Raw genomic sequence first — 20,399 nt, 5'->3', positions numbered from 1 at the left:
TACAAGATATGTTTGATTACACTTACAGATACAAAATACCAGGTGCAGTCCTTTTTATTGACTTTGAAAAAGCTTTTGATTCTGTTAACTGGAAATATATAGAAGAATGTTAAATGTTTTCAATTTTGGCGAAAAATTTATCAAGTGGTTTAATGTAATGTACAGTGGAGTTTATAGTAGCGTTAATAATAATGGTTGGATGACAGAATTTGTAAATTTAAAAGGGGAGTGCGACAAGGATGTCCACTGAGTGCCCAGTTGTTCATTTTATGTGTAGAAATATTAGCGTGTAGAATTAGATAATGTAAGAGATCGATGGTGTTCAATTACCGAGTGAAGTAGAAGAAAAACAAGCTCGTATTGCTCAATTAGCAGATGACACTACCGTTTTTGTTAGAAACGAGAAATCTATTAATAGAGTTTTGGATATCATGAATCAATTTCAGAAAGTATCTGGTTTAAAAATCAATAAAGACAAAACTGAGGCTGTTTGGCTGGGGAGTTTGAAAGATTCAAAGAAAGTATGTGGGAAGTTAAAGTGGACAACTGAACCTGTAAAAGTACTTGGCGTATATGTTGGGTACAATAAACAGAAATGCGATGAGTTAAATTGGCAGCCAAAGCTCGAAAATTTAGAGAGCACTTTAAATTCCTGGAAAATGAGAAACTTAACTCCACATGGTAAAGTTTTAATTACGAAGAGTCTTGGTTTATCTAATCTTTTATACTTAGCAGCAGTATTAGATGTTCCTCCAAAAGTTGTCAAAAAAGTTGACCAATTAGTTTTTGATTTCATCGATTGTTCCAAATATAAAATAAAAAAGGGCGTTTTATTGTCACCTATAGAAAAGGGAGGGTTAAATATTCCAAGCTTCTACGAGCTTACACTTGCTTTAAAATTTACGTGGTTTAGAAAATTTTTTGATGACAACAAAGCAGCATGAAAAATACTGTTTTCCTTCTTTTTGCAACCAAATTGCAATGAGAGTATATTGAGATCATATATTGATCCAAATATTTTGCCTCATGAGATCACTAAAATGTTGTCTGGGTTTTATACCGATTGTCTGAAAGTATGGTTTAACATGAGATCGAAATGCAAAAGAGATAACAAAAAGACATTGTTGTGGAATTCCTTATACAGACTTTTTGTACCAGTAGTTGATCACATATTGCATACTTTTATTTTTAGTAAGGGAAGTGAAGAAATCGACATTTCAAAACTTTCAACAAAAATTGTCTATAAATTGTTGTTAGAAGACTTCTTAACGAATACAAATGCAATTCAAATGTGGAACAGAGAGTGTAAATGTATATTTAATGAAAGAAATGTATGGCTATTAGCGAAAAAAGTCACACCAGAGACAAAGTTACATAGCTTTCACTGGAAATTTACCATACGACGAGTACCAACAAATCTCAGATTATTTCAATGGAAAAAAATTGAAGCTCCACTGTGTACGCATTGTCGTGAAGTAGATACACTAAGACACAGATTTTGGGATTGTATTGTGGCCAGAAATATTTGGGAGATGACAGAAAATATAGTAAGTGATATTGTAGAAAGTAAGGTTACTCTAAAGTTTGAAACTGTTATAGGAGGAATAATTTTGAAAACAAAGAAAATTGAAAAAATTGTAAATCTTATCATTTTGGTTGCAAAATGGTCTATTTATAAGTATCATGTCAGTAATATTCACAGAACTTTTTCTTCAATAATGATGTTAAGAAATGAGCTGTATCTGATATTCTACTTAGTATTTTTCAAAGAATGTAATTTTGTCATTATGAAATGTCAAGACTTATGAAAGACGAAATAAATGTACATTTAAATAAATAAATAAAAAAAAAGTCGAAAAAATTTCTGTGGGAGGACAAATTATGAACATCTAATTAATTGCCCTCTTGACTTAAAATTAGTCAGTTCACATTACTTATCATGTACAGTATATCTTATCATAGTAAGGACCCTTTTAAAAAGTACATTGTTCGTTGGCTGCACCTGTTTTACTATTTTCAGTCAGTTCAGTACTCTTCATAACCAGCGGCACGACAGTCAGAACATTCCTTGTGCCATGGGAACCAGTGTCATGCGCAGAATGGATTACTGCTGGAAAACGCACGACAGGGCTGAATCTTGTATAACGAGGGTCATTAGTAAGGGTCATTACTGCCGTATAAGAAATGTTTGAAAGAGTTTTGCAGATACTGCTCTCAGTGTATTTCAGTGATGTTTGCGCAATCTATATTGAACTCTCATATGAGTTCATCAAACTGACCATAGATTAGTGTTTACATTGAGGTCGACGCCAGCTGAACTCATTGACCCTGAAATTTGGACTTTGGCAATTGACACGATCACATGACTTGCACATTACGATACAAACAATTTCCTCCAAAAACGCCCCTTTCATATCTATCTTCATGAAATTTATGAAATTATCCTCGTGATTACGACAAATTGGAAACAACATGGTGTCAACTGGAGCCAAATTTGGTATAGCGACAGCAGCCGGGCTTATACTAACAGCAGTTGGGTTAGCTTTAATTCCATTGTTTAATCTGTTCATACATAATACCATTGGAAAGGTAAGAACACATGACTATTACATGCTTACATGAGCCAGCCTGTACATGACCTTGGTTTTATTGGCTGAACAATCCAACAGACTGGGTTGACATGAAAGCTGACTTTCCTCACGAACTTGGGCCATTCAATGTATGACGTAACTGATTCAACTATCAGCAAATCGGCCTCAGTCTATATCTAGATCGTGAATAGTAAGGTCCTAAGCACTTGGACGAACAATTTACGCGTAAAGTGCTTGCACAGATGTTATGTTTTAGCGTTCAAGGCTAGGCAGGTATGTTATGGTATAGTAAGGTGTTCTTGCTCTTTTACAAAACACAGAATACAGCCATGAGGAATTGACTGATGAAATTGTTAGTGATAGTATTTGGAGAGCATTGCTTTGTAATTTTAGCATTGCATTTCGATTGTAATCCTCACGCGGGTAATCCTATAAAACACCCTTGATCGATTGTACTTCATTCATCCATCAAGAATAATGTTAGTCTAAAATTTCTAACATGTTGTTACACATCTCGCTTCTACTGTCTATGCTTAGGCCGAACAAAAAAAATTGTGCTGTTCCGATAACCCGACCTGCCCTATTTTTTACCTGCCGACCTTAGACTTTTTTGCTCACGTGTGAACACGTGAGCATATGTCGCAGCGATGTCTGTCTGTCTGTCTGTCTGTGTGTCTGTCTGTCTGTGTGTTGGTCCATTTTCTCAAAAACGGCTGAACGTATTTCAGTCAAATTTGGTAGACATCTTCAGAATTCAAATGGCTAGAACTGAAAAGGTTTTGGTGGGCGTGGCTTGGATATTAATGAAGTTATGAAAGTTTTAATTTTTCTGTTACGCCGCGTATGACAAGTGAAAACAATCGACTGTTTGAGGGCGCTGTGAAATGTGCTTGTCCAGGTTGGCTACAGCTGGATAGCTCTGGTTTCAACCACGGTCCCTCCGTGTTTCAACCTCGTATTGAACATTAAAAATATGATATTTTATTACTCATTCAACTCACTATTCAAGATAAAATATCGTTTAGCAAATTAGCTTTATCCTTGGTAATTGATTGTTTCCCTCGCTGCTCGATCGCCAGAAATGAGTACGAGTACATACGTTCTCTACCTAGCCTCATGGCATGGAAGTGCTGATGAATAATAACTTGGGTCAAAGGTATTGAAGTGTCCAATCAGGTTCGTGCACAGAGTCCAAGGCCATGACCTACTTCATGTACTTCTGCACTGTTTTGATTTTGCTTCGCCAAGAAACGTGTTCGTCATTGTCCATAGAAGTATGTTTGCTCTCCTTTGAGGTTGTTTGTGAAACAAATTCCGGGATAGGCCTTGGAATGCATACGATCGGCATCGCGGCAGTGCATGTAGCTAGCCCTACGAGTATGACGAGAGTGTCCGGCTTTGGCTACGCCGCCTCCCACCTCCGGTAGGCGGCGTAGCCAAAGCCGGACACTGTCGCCATACTCGTAGGGCTATGCATGTGCGTACCATGCTTGTGTAACTGCCGAGCTCAACGTGCATTCACGGTTGATACTCGTGTACAATCATGATGTGTTCAATTCTGATGAAGATTCATAAGTCTTACTTTTGCAGTCTTTTTTCCGTACGATAATCCCGACAATACGTGTTACTGTTAGACGAGGTGGCCATTTTATGATAAGTTTCAATACTGCACAGCTACATAGCGTCACTATCGTGTGATCGAGGTACAGCGTTGTTGAACGGGATACAGAAACTCTGCAGAGGGAGAAACGATCGTTGACATGAACAGTCAATGTACTTCAGCACGTAGTCCGCAGATAGCGGATCGAGAAAATAAACGTGTCCCAGTAAATAACGGAATATTATGTACATTAACTCGATATTAATCAAATTTCCAGCTCATCGCAAAAAATGTATTGCAAAGATTAATTTGTCACTGACAAATACTGCACTGTATGGAAAAAACAGTCTGTAGAATAGTTCAACTTCAAGTGGTATTACCCGAGACAAACACTTGTGTTGTCAATTTTGATTTCATTTCATAAACTTCATACTTCATCGAGTATCGTGTATTTCAGCCTTTGTGAAGCCATTTTATTGATATTTTCAATTTTTGTCTTGGCTTTGTTGTGGAACATGTTGAATCATCTCCGTGGACATGTAGGCAAAAGTGTGACGGGGTCGAAGTGACTTGGGTACCTGGGGCCGACCAAAACCAGTGTGAATTACTGGGGTCAAAGCGGACAGCGGCCGGGATGACGTGTTCCCCAAGCGAGCTACCTTCAGAAGTCTGTTTCATCGCAAAAAACGTCAACTTTTAAAACCCGTCATTTATTTACTGATGTTATTCTCAGCATCACAAACATATACGCCTCTGCTATGTATCACAGCAAATAGTTATATTTGAGCGCCCCGTAAATGGGATCCTCGTTTTTTTGCGAACCCGGAAGTGTGTCTTGCTCAATGCATTTCCTACCCATAGCGAGGGAAACTGCCCGCGTTCCCATGCTCCCATGCAACGCCATCTGTGCAAAATTTGTGGTGGTATGCTCCCGTGTGATGGAAAACCTCTCTTATTCTAACAATGACGTAGTTGACTTTGGACTTCGATTTCGTAAATGTGATGTCCATGCAGTGAGTTTGGGTTGGTGCGCTTATAATGCAATCTCGCCCGCCTGCGGTCCGATATCCCGCATTTATTAGCGATATTTATCTGTTTTGACTTGACCAAAGTTGGCAAAACTTGCTATGTACATTAAAGATACTATGATACCAGATTAGTGAAAGTCATTTGACATTTTTTTCAGCCAATTCCCAATATGCATATTTAATGAACCTTCCAAATTAGGGATATATACTGGCATTCTTGATAAAATTTGGCGAAACATGCTGTGTACATTGATCATTATACCAGGTTATAACAGTATTGAAAGTCATTTTGCATTTTCATGTCAGCTAATTCATAATTGCATAAATAGCTAACAAGCTTTCACGGTTTGGCATATAGAGCTTGAAGGACTTGACCAAAGGTAATTACACATGCTATATTGTGATACAATGACAGTACTCAAAGAAATTAATTATTTTTATTTCAGCTAATTACATATTTGAATACTTAATGACCTTTAGAATTGATCTGTGGTGAAATTCATTGTGTTGATCATAACACTTTAAATGTAGCAAAGCATGTAGCAAAGGTTCAAACTTGCACATAAATGCAATATATAATGAAACACGTGAGCATTTTCAGTTCATATCTGGTTAGAACTACGTAAACACGGAAGTAAAACCAGATATGAACTGAAAATGCTCACGTGTTTCAATATATTGCAATTCTGTTTGAATTTGAACCTTTGCCACATGTTTGCAACTTCATTGAAAGTATTATGATCAACATAATGAACAATAATCACCGCCGATTAATTCTAAAAGGCCATGAATTATACAAATATGTAATTAGCTGAAATAAAAATATTAAATTTGTATCACCACTTTATGTAGCAAGTGTAATTACCTTTTGCCAAGTCCTTAAAGCAATACATACCAAACTGTTAAAGCTCATTAGATATGCAAATTATAAATAAGCTGACATGAACATGTGAAATGACTTTCAATATTGTTTTAACCTGGTATAATCATCAATGTACATAGCATGTTTTGCCAACTTTGATCAAGTAAATCCAAGTATATATCCGTAATTAGAAAAGATCATTGAAAACGCAAAATAAGAATTGGCTGACGAAAAAATACTTAATGACTTTCAATAATGATGTATAATAGTATCTTCAATATATGTAGCAAGTTTTGTCAACTTTGGTCAAGTCAATTCAGATATATCCCTAATTAGCAAAGTTTATTAAATATGCAAATGAGGAATTGGCTGAAGTTAAAATGCTTAATGACTTTCAATTATGTTGTATCATAGTATCTTCAAAGTAAATGACAAGTTTCATCAACATATTGGTCGAGGTAATTCAGGTTTATATCACTGATTAGGAAAGTTCATCAAATATGCAAATTAGGAATTGGCTGAAGAGAAAATGCTAAATAACTTTTAATAATATTTTATTTGCTCACGTGTTTACACACGTGAGCATATGTGGCAGCGATCTCTGTCTGTCTGTCCGTCTGTGTGTCTGTGTATCTGTCTGTCTGTCTGTCTGTCTGTCTGTCTGTTGGTCCGATATCTCAAAAACAGCTGATCAGATCAGAATCAAATCTGGTACATAGATTCAGTTAGCAAATGGCAAGAACTGATTAGTTTTTGGTGGGTGTGGCTTGCATACTTTTTTCTCATTTGCATAATTAATGATTTTAGAAAAAACGGATATTCATTAAAAACGACTGCACACAATTTGATGAGATTTGTTACAAACGTTGATCACACCAAGATATATATGTATTCGAAACCATTAAGGGGTGACATGAAAGAGAGTTGCTAATTTGCATATTTAATAAAGTCATTAAGCGTTTTAACTGCAGCCAATACCTAATTTACATATTTAATGAACTTTGCTAATTAGAGATATATATTTAAATTGACTGGACCAAAGTTGATGAAACTTGCTACATGTATTGAAGCTACTATGATACAACATTTTTGAAAGTCATTAAACATTTTTACTTCAGCCAATTCCCAATTTGCATATTTAATAAACTTTCCAAATTAGGGATATATATCTGAATTAACTTGATTGTAGTTGTTGAAACTTGCTATATACATCAAAGATACTGTGATATAATATTATTGAAAATCAAAAACATTTTTACTTCAGCCAATTCCTAATTTGCATATTAAATGAATTTTCATAATTAGGGATATTTATCTAAAGTGACTTGATCAAAATTGATGAAACTTGCTATGTACATTAAAGACACTATAATACAATATTATTGAAAGTCATTAAGCATTTTCTCTTCAGCTAATTCCTAATTTGCATATTAAATGAACTTTCCTAATTAGAGATATATATCTGAATCAACTTGACCAAAGTTGACAAAACTTCCTACATATATTGCAGATACCATGATACAACATTAGTGAAAATCATTAAGCAATCTTACTTAAGCCAATTCTCAATTTACATTTTTAATGAACTTTGCTTATTAGGGATATATACTGGGATTTACTTGATCAAAGCTGGCAAAACATGCTATGTACATTGATGATTATACCAGGTTAAAACAATATCAAAAGTCATTTCACATTTTTATGTCAGCTAATTTATAATTTGCATGTCTAATGAGCTTTCACAGCTCGGCATATATGGCTTGAAGGACTTGGCCAATGGTAATTACACTTGCTATATAAAGTGGTGATCAATGACAGCAGTAAAAGAACTTTAATATTTTTATTTTAGTTAATTAAATATTTGTATACTTCATGACCTAATCGGCGGTGATTATTGTTCATTACGGTGATAATACTTTCAATGAAGTTCCAATCATGTGGCCATGGTTAAAATTTACACATAACCACAATATATAATGAAACACGTGAGCATTTTCAGTTCATATCTGGTTATATTGTCTTTAATGAAGATAGCAAATTTCATCAATTTTGATCAAGTCAATTCAGATATATATCCCTAATTAGAAAATTCATTTAATATGTAAATTAGGAATTGACTGAAGTAGAAATGTCTTTTGACTTTCAATAATGTTACATCATCGTGTCTTTATTGTACATAGCAAGTTTCATCAATTTTGATCCAGTCAATTCAGATATATATCCCTAACTAGGAAAGTTCATTAAATATACAAATTTGGTATCGGCTGAAGTAAAAATGCGTAATGACTTTCAATAATATTGTATCATAGTAGCTTCAATATATGTAGCAAGTTTCATCAGCTCTGGTCCAGTCAATTCAGATATATATCCCTAATTAGCAAAGTTCATAAAATATGCAAATTAGGAATTGGCTGAAGTTAAAATGCTTAATGACTTTCAATAATGTTTAATTATAGTTTCTTCAATATACATACCAAGTTTGGTCAATTTTGATCAAGTCAAATCAGATATATATCCCTAACTAGGAAAGTTCATTAAATATGCAAATTAGCAACTATCTTTCATGTCACCCCTAAATGGTTCCTATTGCTAATATATATTGGTGTGATCAACATTTGTAGCAAGTCTCATCAAATTGTATGCAGTCATTCTCAATGTATAGCCGTTTTTTCTGAATCATTAATTATGCAAATGAGCAAAAAGTAAGCAAGCCATACCCACCAAAAACTAATCACTTCTTGCCATTTGCTAACTAAATCTATGTACCAGATTTGATTCTGATCTGATCAGCCGTTTTTGAGATATCGGACCAACAGACAGACAGACAGACAGACAGACAGACAGACAGACAGACACACAGACAGACAGTCAGACAGACAGACAGACAGACAGACATCGCTGCGACATATGCTCACGTGTGTGAACACGTGAGCAAAAAAAGGAAGAAAAAAACCCGTAAAATCACGCGTTCGTTACTTGGCATTTGATTTTTGCTTGAACGAGGATGTCTATTAAGGGTTTTTTTTCCTTTTATATGTATGATACATTTTTCTGAAAATGTTGTGGCCAGTGTTTGACACCCCCCCCCCCCCCGAACCCTAGAAAAATGCATATTTAAAAAAATAAAAGTATTTTGGAAAAATGAAATTCCTGCCGACCTACCAACCCTATTTTTGAAAACCATGTTATCGGAACAGCACAATTTATTTGTTTCGGCCTTGTCGTACAAGCTTAAGTCGGTGGCGTCTGTATGTATGTGTGTATGTATGAATGTATGTATGTATGTATGTATGTATGTATGTATGTATGTATGTATGTATGTATGTATGTATGTATGTATGTATGTATGTATGTACATATGTACGTACACTATGTCCGTCAACATCAAAAACTCGCGAGCCGCTGTACTTTTTAGCTTGGTATTTGGTGTGTGGATGCATCCTGGGTTATAGATGGGATTTTGTTCAAATGAAGTTTGCATTGCCAAAATAATGCATATGAGCTTAAAAATGTGAAAATGGTAAAGAATTAATAACTCAAGAACCGCCGCTTTGATTGCTTTGAAAATTTGTGTGCAAGTACCTTAGGTGAACCTTATACAGTTTTATGAACATCGTGAAGATATCTTGAATTTTTGTATTTTTTGCTGAACTTTGTGATTATTTTTCTCATTTTAAGTAAAAATTATTCTTCTCTGAAACCATCGGCCCAATTGCTCTAAAATTTGGGCTGGCTGTTAAGGGTGTTACCCTTCTAATTTGTTGAAATTACGACAAAATTGGAAAAATTACTGTTTTGGGGCAATTTTTGTCATTTTTGGTCGAAAAATCTTCAAAAGTGTTTTCTGTTAAAAGCCGCTGGACAGACAGCTTTTATATTTGGTATACAGATGTCCAGGGATGACAATAATTAGATATTGTCCTGAAATATACAAATTTGTATTTTTAACACAATTTTGTCAAATTTGGTCAAGAAAACTTGTTCTCAAAATTACTGACTTGTAATTTTGTATAAAAGTCCCGAGTGATGTTATTAGATAAATTTTCTGCTCAAAGTGTTGGCAAACCCCCAAATTTGTATATTTTAGGTAATTTTCTCAGTTTATGACCTTAAATGACCTACATCAACCCAGGATATGTTGTGAGACAGTTTTGAAGGCTGTGAACATAATTTGTCATATTTGGTATCAATTTGTCGTAAAATTTGATCCAGAAAACAAAGCTGAAGTTAATTTTTCATTGTGGACCAATTTTTGCAACTTTTCCATGTAAGACACACAAGAACTGATGAGAAATTTGGATCCAGGATAATTCCAGTAGTCGTAATCATCCCCCACAGTGGAAGGCATTTCCCTATCTATAACTAACTTAAGTGCTGTTTACACTCGAATGATAGCACTCGTAGCATTAATTAAAAAATCCCCAAGATTGTAAATACATTTCCTGCCATCTGGCCATTGTAGCTCTTAATGTAAACATGGTCAATACAAAGGGGTGGAACATTTGATATTCAGGAGGGGGTAGGGTCTAGAAGATTGATGAGGTAGCATTACTTTTTTACAAGATCCTTTGTACATTTTTCCTCCACTCTTTATTTTTTCCACACTTTCCCACCTTTTCTTTTTGTCAATCCTTCCCTGGCTGATATTTTTGTTGACATTTGCTTATGTATTTAGAATCTGCTTGTCCCATTGCTATAGAAGTTGATATGCATATTCCTAAAGATGACCTCCAGTACCTAAGTTACAGACCTTATTTGCTTTTGTCATTTTTGTTTTTCTGGTTTAAACATTTCTTGAATGGACCAATTCAAACCGAATGTGAGCACATAGTGTCCGTGACGGTATTTCTGTTTATTTTTTGTGAAAGAACATGCGTTTGAAGACAAAATACAAGTGTAAGGTCACAGTGTAAAGTCTTTGAATTACGCTTGACGCAAAATAAGGAATATTTTACCAATTATACCTATATAATTCAAGATATGCCGACTATTATTTGTCAGTACAGGGGAATACGCTACTACATGAAGTATGACATTTTGATATTTCATCAAGGCGTATTTCCCTGTAATATCGGCTTAGTAGATACAACGATGATTGTTTTGAATGTCTCAAAAGAGGAAGGGAAGACGATGAGTTGATGATCGGTAGAAATCTAGGACAGTAAAAGAATAATAGAATCTCTCACACCCCCAAAGACCTGAATTCTCACACGAGTTGGTTTATGAACTTACTTGAATTTGCTTGAATTTTTATTCATTGGTCCTGGTGATTTCTGAATCTTTCAGGAGTTGATTATATCAAACACATCATACATATATGACAGTTGGAAAGCGCCAAGTGATCCTGTATACATGCAGTTTTGGTTTTGGGATCTTCAGAACGAATATGAAGTCGTTAATGAGGGCGCCATACCAATGGTTGTCGAAAAAGGGCCTTACACCTACAGGTAGTACAAATGGCGTATAGCCAACTTTGGATTGTGTTAACATTTCGTGATGCTGATTCTCTTCATAGAATTCACGGTTTACCACTTCCTTTACTAACAAATGTCAATATTGGCACAATCAACAAAAGTGAACAGAAACATCCCTATACATTCAGGGCAGTACATTCAATTGGAGGGAAGCCAAAGTTTATATGATGAGTTGTTGACGTGTAGACACTCATAGAGTCTGTGGTTTGTAGATAAATTGAGATATTGTGTCGGTGTTTAAGAAAAGCGTGTTTTGAGAAACCGCCGAAGGATTTGCTCCACAACTTTTTATTGAAGTTACTACTGTTGACTAGATCAGCACAACAGTCAAGAATGCTCGATGGTGTAACGACTAAAACCACCGTATACGCAATATTGCTCGACTGTTGTTACGTTCTTTTATCGATTTCAGAGAATACCGTGAGAAGGTCGGTATAACTTGGAATGACAATGATACCGTGTCATTTAGACAAGTAACGACTTATAAGTTTGAAGCTAACATGTCTGTTGGACTTGAAAATGACACCATTCTAACAGTAAATATCCCATTTGTGGTAAGTTGACCAGGATAGTTAACAGTTCGACAGTGGTTAGAAATTATAGAGTAGGCTACGTGTCAGGGAATCTTTTAAATTTTACTTGGGAAGTCTTGCTAAGATCAGTTTGTGTCTCCTGGGGAATTGAAAATATTGTAGCAGATAGGACAACGTCAAAAGATCGATGTCGGATAAAAATGTTAATTGAATACTGTGATACTTCCAATCATACTTACACATAGTCAGGATTGGTGATATTACAAAAGACAACATTATTCAAATGAAAAAACACCTTTCCTTTCTTTCATTCAAAAACCTTCTCGGTTTGTCACTGTTAGTGTATATATAACATCAATATCAAAGTATCAAAGGGTCTCCATCGGGTTTGCCGCAAGGAGCGAAAATGCGTAATTACTACGCACTTTTATAGAATTCTTTAACAAACTAGGTTATCGTTATATAGAAAACTTTTGGGGTTATTCACCACCCCACCTAAAAACTTAAAAACTTAAAGAATTAATATTTTATCCGACATCGATCTATTGACTCATCATCTCATGGAAACTGCCAATGACTCGGAACCCATTTTTGTATTGGTGCGATTGAAAGACGTGCTGTTTAAAAATGTTTGCATAACACTATCTAGGTAAGCATTCCTACAATATAGCTGACAGTGCTTTTCACAGGATAACTGCCAGAGGCAATTAATTTTTTAAACGAGAGGGCAAGTGAGAACGGCTGACAAATTTCACATTTATCATTTCTATACAGATGGGCCATCTCCGACCAGACGAATCACATTCTCGCCAACTGAGTGATATTGTTATTGTCATGTGATAATATCGTAGTATAGTAGTTTTAAAGGGCCAGTAGCTGTAACTTTTGATGACGTTTTATTGTATTTTTTTTGTTTTTATGTCAACTACACTTCCTTGTTCCACTCCCCAAAGTACGTTGACATACACAGTATCGTGTAAACTACATCGTTATTGTTGACAAGTGAATTCAGGCGTGGACTAGAATTCAAATGTAAACAATTATAGTGAGTGAGTTTTACATGTATAGATGCTGTGTTGACAAGCTAAATAGCTGTTGTTACAACATACTTTGTGGAGTATGGAGAACTTGCGATTAATACAACACAAATGCGTGAAAAGTTCATCAGAAGTTACCGCTATTGGCCCTTAACAGGCGAGAATGCAACAATTAACATACCACATCAAGTCGACTAGAATATTAATCGTGTGAGGAGATCATTTTTCCACTCAATTAAGTACCTCTAGATTCAGTTCCTCTTGCGTCATGCCGTCTGGTATTAGCCCATCCCAGTTCAAACCCTATACCGTCCATGTGAATCTTACCAAGAATACATGATATTAAGACAAAATCTATGACAATAACCATTAAATACTGTAGACAACACTTCAGAGCAAGACAAGCGTTTTACTCTTTTTTGAGATTTGTTTTTCCACCGTAATGGTAAACTCGGTGAAACAAGGACAATGATGGTCGTTTCGTTGGTTATATCAACTTGGTAGTAATTCTAGCGACATGTTATACTATTAGATGTAGATGCTTGTTTTGCTGGTAATGATAGCAATGTAGTTTATTTCGGTTATATGCTCCTTAAAATCCTCATTTATGGTGATAGAACTTACAGTGGCTGGATTAATCTTTATTTAATACATTTCGTATTTTTCTAAGACGGTTGTGAACATGGTAAGAACATTGCCTGGGTTTCTTCAGAAGATTGTTGATTTTCTTGCCGAAGTCATGGACGAGAAATTATTCAAAACACTGACAGTCAAGGAGTTGCTATGGGGATACGAAGATCCAATATTTCGTTTGGTCTACAACTTGACAGGATCCCAGTTTATACCCAGTCCTTATTTTGGTCTATTTCAAGGGGTAAGCTGCAGTTCTCTCTCTCTCTCTCTCTCTCTCTCTCTCTCTCTCTCTCTCTCTCTCTCTCTCTCTCTCTCTCTGATACCCTAAAAAAGAAGTCGTCTAAATCTGACAGGGACACTTTACAATATATATCCTCTTTCGTCAACACTTTGTATAAAATATGTACAGCATTATTGTGTGTTTACATTCGAGCAAAGTAAGCAATATTCGACAGATTGATCGTACCGTTTCATGTTATACAGTATTTTGTTTCCTGTTAGAAGTGATTTTCAACGATACCATTACCCATTTCTCCTAAAACGGAAAAACAAGTTCAAGTGATTACATATGACATACTTGTCTCTTTTCGCTCGACACATCTAAGTGAACCATAATCTAACTGCTGTATTTTACCTAATCCCTTCAATTTAGCAAAATAATAGTGATGATGGTGAATATACAGTTTTTACCGGTGAAAAGGATACAACAAAATTGAACATCATCGACAGATGGAAAGGAGAAACCAAACTACCTTACTGGTCTGATGAATATGCTAATATGATCAACGGCACTGGTATTGCAAGCTGAATTATCTTGATCCATAACTTACCTATTTTGAATGTTTTTCTATTTAACTGAGATTTTTAAACATGTATTAGCTGAGTCGCTAATACATGTTTAAAAATCTGGTATATCTTTACCTCACTATCTGTATGTGGACCGGTATGTCATGAAAAGTCAAACATACTATCACAAATACAAAATGTCCGTTTGAATTTGTTTATTTTCACATTATTTTCACTACAAGCGGCAAATTTAACATTATCCTTTTCCGTTTTACATGCAACCATCACTGTTATCATCATCTTTGTCGGTCTATATTGTCGTCACAATCGTCAGCAGCATCATTGCTATCGTCGTCATCGTTGTCGACGTCGTCACCACCATCGATCTGCACATTTCCGTGATGTTTCTTCATATTTTTTTTCAGACGCAACTTTGAATCCCCCCTTTTCATCTCCATATGATGATCATTATGTGTTCGTCTCTGCTGCATGTAGGTGAGTCGCTGCACTGTCGGGCTCTGACTTCATTTCACACTGGACAGAAAAGTAAGATGTATATTTGTAGACTACGAACCGATCTTTATAATCTATCTGCAAAAAGGGAAAGTAATAGCTGTGATCAACGCCAAGCAGCATACAACAACCGACATCCTTTGCTGTACCTGTTGTAATTACGTATTGTTACGATGTTGCCGTTGCTGCGTTTAACGTGTTTGCATCGAATAGCAGTGTAATATACATGTAGTGTTACATCAACGCATTAATGTACATGTAGTGTTATATGTGTAACGTCGAATCCTTGTCTACTACATGTACACAGATCGTTACCCGGAAAATATGACGACCAGCCCCTCAGTGTTCGAGGAATTTCTGTAGATCGCTTCGGTGCTCCATCCGATGTGTTTGCAAACGTCACTGATAACCCAGCAAATGCTGGATTTTGTACCCCGGATGTAGAACACTGTCTACCTTCAGGTTTTCTCGATGTCAGTAATTGCCAACAAGGTCAGTTATTCATTTGTTGTTTCTTTGTTTGAATTGTCAGACGAAATGGAACAATGGCTTTTATAGGATGTCTTGTGTTATCATTTAGGAACCTGATATATAACCTGCGATAAATAGCTATGTCACCTGAGAATAGTTATGTGTGTATACAGATTGTTCGATGTTACTATTTGCTAAAATAAAGGGCGTTGAGTCACAAACTCACTTGAAGACCTTCATATATATCCGAGACTAGTTACTAGCTGGTCAAGCCGTTCACAGGACGATCTCTGCAACTGAGCGTACCTCTATAACGCGACAGTCTGCTAAAGTTTACTTCTTCAATTTATTCCCTGTTTTGAATTGATATGCCCACAGACTTGGAGCAAATCTAAGGTCGACCTTCTGACTTTCTTCACTGTCAATCTGCAGGTGCACCGGTGGTTCTATCTTTCCCTCATTATCTGTATGTGGACCCAGACTACGTTTTGCCCTTCATGAATCCTACTAAGGAGGAACATGAAACCTACGTGGATGCCCACAGGGTGAGTTGTAAATGAAACAAAATGTAAACGACATTTCTCTGAAGGCACCATTTTATTACCAGCATTATGGTATTTGGATTTGGATTCGTATCAGATTTGAATGCTGCGATCGATACAGTTCTTCAAAACACTCAGTTAGGGCATATCAAACGTATTTAATGCAAAATACTAGGTACATGAATATTCCACAGTGAGAAGGAATCAGTAGCATATACTTTTAATACTGAAACAATTCTCATTGATATAATTTACATAAATGACTATAAATTAATACGAATGAACCTTGCATCTTGCATTGAGACATTGCAAACTAAAAAATTTCATCTTTACACAGCCTCGCTTGGAGAATAAAGTCATGAAGGACATGTATCTTTTTGCTTTCACAGTTAACAGGCGTGACAATGAGGGCAGAAAAACGAATGCAAATTAACCTTCACGTTCAGCCAGACGATTACTTTACGTAAGTGTTCAAAACATTAGCAAGTAAGGGTTTTAGATGATTGGTCACAGATCTTTTAAGTAAAAGGAACTCTGTGGTACGTAACACCGCTGTCCATTAGCTTGCGTGTGTAACGTGCAACACCGTTGACCGTCGACCCAAATTTGTATTAATAAGATTCTTCCGCGGTATAGGAACTACTTCTCAATGGGCAAGCAATTGTAATCAGTTAATCAATCGCTTTTCAACCTTGTAAAGGCACTATTTCCATTCGATCTTCTGTTCGGAGAATAAAATCTCATACAAAGTGGTAACACCGCTCTTGTGTTCTTGCTTGTTCACAGAGAACTGCGTAAGATACATGAAGTATATTACCCGGTCGTTTGGCAGAATGAGGTATGATGAATTATTACTACTCCTAAGAGATGAACGTAAATAATTTTACTGACTCATTATCACATCCAAGTGCTAAAATGATGCTTTCAAGTGCGTAGACAGATATGGAAATCGCTACAGTTGCCAGAGGTGTCAGAATTTCGTTTGAAAATGAACAAGAAAACACTGATGATTTCGTGTACTGGTTTTTCATTGCAGTCCTACGAAATCGACGAAGATGATGCAGATAAGTTCAAATCCAAAGTGGTAACACCTGTGATGATTACAAGTATTGTTCAATGGACAGTGCTTGGTCTAGGAATAATCATACTGGTCGTCGTCTTGATAGTAGTTTTAGTCAGAGCAAAAAAGAAGGTTAGTCATTCCGGTTTATTTCTTCATTGACGGATAAATCCACCCTCTGGGTGTCCCAACACTGTTGTCAGTATTGATGACAAAATTACGTACCTGTCCGCATTCAAATACATCGGTATTTACACAAAGAATACCAATATCGTCACCTTCGTCCTCCTAAAAGTCGATGTCGTCAAACTGTATGTGCGAGTTACATGTTGATTGTAAAGTTTTAACGGTGATTCTGAGTACAGGGGAGCTGTTATCCTTCAGGTTATACCGAGATGAGCAGTGTAGCTGGAGAAACATTATGAATACATCTTGGTAACCGTATAATCAAAATGTTTTGATTTATGCAGAATATTCGCTTAATACTTATTTATTGAAGAGTTTCGATGGAAAATGCTGTTAACGCGTAACGATTAAAATGTGCACACTTTGTTTTAGTTGAAACGCTATGAAACATTGGAATGTGAAGAGAGTGAACCAGAAGCAGAACCAGAAGCAGACGACAGGGTAAACTCACAGGAGGAAAGTGATGACAGGCCAACAGACACCTTAGATCAACGTCATGATACACAAGCCTTGAAACAGGAACAGACACAAATCAATTGATATAAAACACTATTGTTAAAGATTCACTGTACGATTTCGACTGTATAAATGTGATTTCAATGTCTTTAATGATCGCAAGCTGCAATTTTGCGACAAAAATGTTATTACAATCTTGTCATCTCAAGCATGGTTGATATCAAATTGCTATCACTTGTCTTTCGGGAAGAACTTTTTGATAGAAAGAGTAACATTGCACACATGATGCAATGTTTCAGATCATCACGACTTTGGTACATGGTCTGTAACTTGGTGTTATCATGTTTGGTTTTATTGTCGTCTTCAATGTTGTTGTTTCTTTCTAACTATTCATTTCATTTTGCCTTGAAATGTCTGATTTCTCGAAATATGACAAAAGAAAGCGCTAATTTTACAGCTGAGGACGCTACACACAGCAGCTTTGGCGCTTAACTCACCTTACAGTACTGCAGCAATGGCTTACTTTCCTTCAATCGTGATACAATCCTTGCATATGACAGAGATCTTAAAATAGAGAAATGTTTCAAAGTAGGCCTAACTATAAGAGTAATCAAATGACACATTATCAAGCTTGGGAATAGTACACTGACTCCAAATTAAAAGTGTACATATCATCGAGTATGTCGTTTTCATAAAACATTCATGTTAACGTAACATTTTCCTTAAATGGAAGCGGTCGTCGGAACTGCGCATGTGTGACTTTCTTGTTTACAAACAAATGTATTTCATGCGCTATATATATATATGCACCATGTCAACATAGCTGCAGCATTTAAATTTTCCGTAAATGTAAATTATAACAAACATGTTTTAACTTTCATCAATCGCCAACGTACCTTGAATTGGATGCAGTGTTTCCATAGGTCGTAGGAGTCCCTACGACCTTTGAGCGCAGTTCCGAAGACCGCCTCCCTTTAAGTGGCTTTGCAAAGATTGGTGATTTAGATGGTGTTAATGTTTCTTAGGAGAGATAGTTTGTAAAGCTTAAAGCGCAAGAGATCGATACTACTGACACACCTGCAATGTCATGTTTAAGTTTACATTATATTCGGTCCATATATTGTTATTGAAACTTGAGCAGCAAAAACACGATGACCACGTAAACGGAAGAGAGACAGTCACATTAAACAAACAGAGCTCGACAAGCAGCAGTCAAACGAACCGACCGAGATCATAAAATGCAAAGTTAACTTTTTAAAATGCAATTTGACAGATCATTGAAATCAGTTAGTTGTACAAAGTGCGAATGCAGGTTGCCGTATGAATAATTGTGCGTTAAGAAACATCATTGATGAAAAAGACATAAGATCAGCTTAACATATCCAGAGTATCTGAAAATGTTGTTACATAAAGGTTTTGACTGGCGAATACATCTAATACACACTAATGTCTTAATAAATGCAATGAATAGGACAGAATAAATGACACGCACTTTACACTAAGCCTTATTTAAATGTATTACGGCAACCAATATCTCTAAGATCTTCAAAAAGTTTTGGTGATTTTCGAAGACGTTGAAAGACTAAAATACTAAAATATCGTAAGCAGTTTGATGAGCTGTTATTGCTGGACTTCATTACTCTTAGCTTTTGATGAAAGAGTTTAGGTACTTTATGAACTTTAAAACTGCACCTACAAGGTTGAAGAAATAATATTATGTAAAAAAATCTTAAAAACTACGGACTCAGTGTCTTCAGTGCATACATAAATTACATCTAATTAAGGACTACATAAACGTAAACGAATAACCAAATGCCATATTGAAGGATCGAGAACTGAATATTACTAAATACAAACACATACCGCGGCGTCTCTGGAATGCTGAAAGTGTCAACGTGGAGCTCGAGACTATCGGGTATTATGAATACTAAGTTGAAAATAGTACACCTCCATGGTGCCGGCACCAACAACATAAAAAAACAACGGTGGAAATGGTTTTATAGTAACCAAATCCTAGCCCAGATGTTGTTTTGATTAAGAAGGGGGAGATAACGATGAATCTGGAATGTCTAGGATATGACGTCAGATGGCAACAATCTATACAAAAGGTAAAAGGATATATAGAATCACCAACGAACATATTTAACTTCTAAACAAGTATCTACCATAGATCTACCATGTGGAAAATTCACCCTATTGACATTATACATTGTGTACATATACTCAATAATATCAATTAAATGTATCTTGTAAATTCGATTTGTAAGACGAAATTTTCTCATCTGCAGATACCCTAAATAGCATATGGCAATTCCTTTCACAGATATGTGTCGAAATTACTGATTTATAGTTTTTATGTCGTATGACTTGTTTTATATGGCTTTGGCCATCCGTCTATGCTTGGGACAGTAAACTCCTCACTGATTTCAATGCAGAGTTGTAACTTTAACCGTTTTTGTATTATTATATTTACAAAGAAAATAGACTATTAAACTAAAGCGGGTGTACAGATATGTGAGTCAAATCAATTATTGATGTATATTAGACTTGTAAATGTGTGTATTCCGAATAGCGCTGTCCTGAGTTGCTCAGAGAGTTTAAATTTGGTGTAGGGCCTAAATCACAAG

At 35.8% G+C, this 20,399-nt stretch overlaps 1 protein-coding gene across 2 annotated transcripts; it reads left to right on the top strand.

Moving 5' to 3' along the window:
• The first annotated feature begins 2,344 nt into the window (after positions 1 to 2,344).
• On the top strand, positions 2,345 to 19,508 carry LOC139130669 (lysosome membrane protein 2-like). 2 transcript variants are annotated; one of them, XM_070696413.1, is made up of 12 exons: positions 2,345 to 2,589; positions 11,368 to 11,528; positions 11,968 to 12,109; positions 13,796 to 13,999; positions 14,411 to 14,552; positions 14,970 to 15,039; positions 15,365 to 15,549; positions 15,961 to 16,073; positions 16,460 to 16,533; positions 16,857 to 16,908; positions 17,107 to 17,262; positions 17,689 to 19,508. In XM_070696413.1, exons 1-12 carry the CDS (start codon positions 2,473 to 2,475, stop codon positions 17,854 to 17,856), a joined length of 1,584 nt encoding a protein of 527 aa, XP_070552514.1. In that variant the 5' UTR covers positions 2,345 to 2,472; the 3' UTR covers positions 17,857 to 19,508. The 2 variants fall into 2 exon arrangements, with proteins under 2 accessions (XP_070552514.1, XP_070552515.1); XM_070696414.1 differs by lacking the exon at positions 2,345 to 2,589 and adding an exon at positions 2,629 to 2,864.
• The last annotated feature ends 891 nt before the right edge of the window (positions 19,509 to 20,399 follow it).

Source organism: Ptychodera flava, chromosome 4 (genome assembly GCF_041260155.1).
Source record: "Ptychodera flava strain L36383 chromosome 4, AS_Pfla_20210202, whole genome shotgun sequence".
NCBI lineage: Eukaryota > Metazoa > Hemichordata > Enteropneusta > Ptychoderidae > Ptychodera > Ptychodera flava.
Note: the sequence above shows the minus strand (reverse complement) of the source record. Positions and strands in the feature narration are given on the sequence as shown.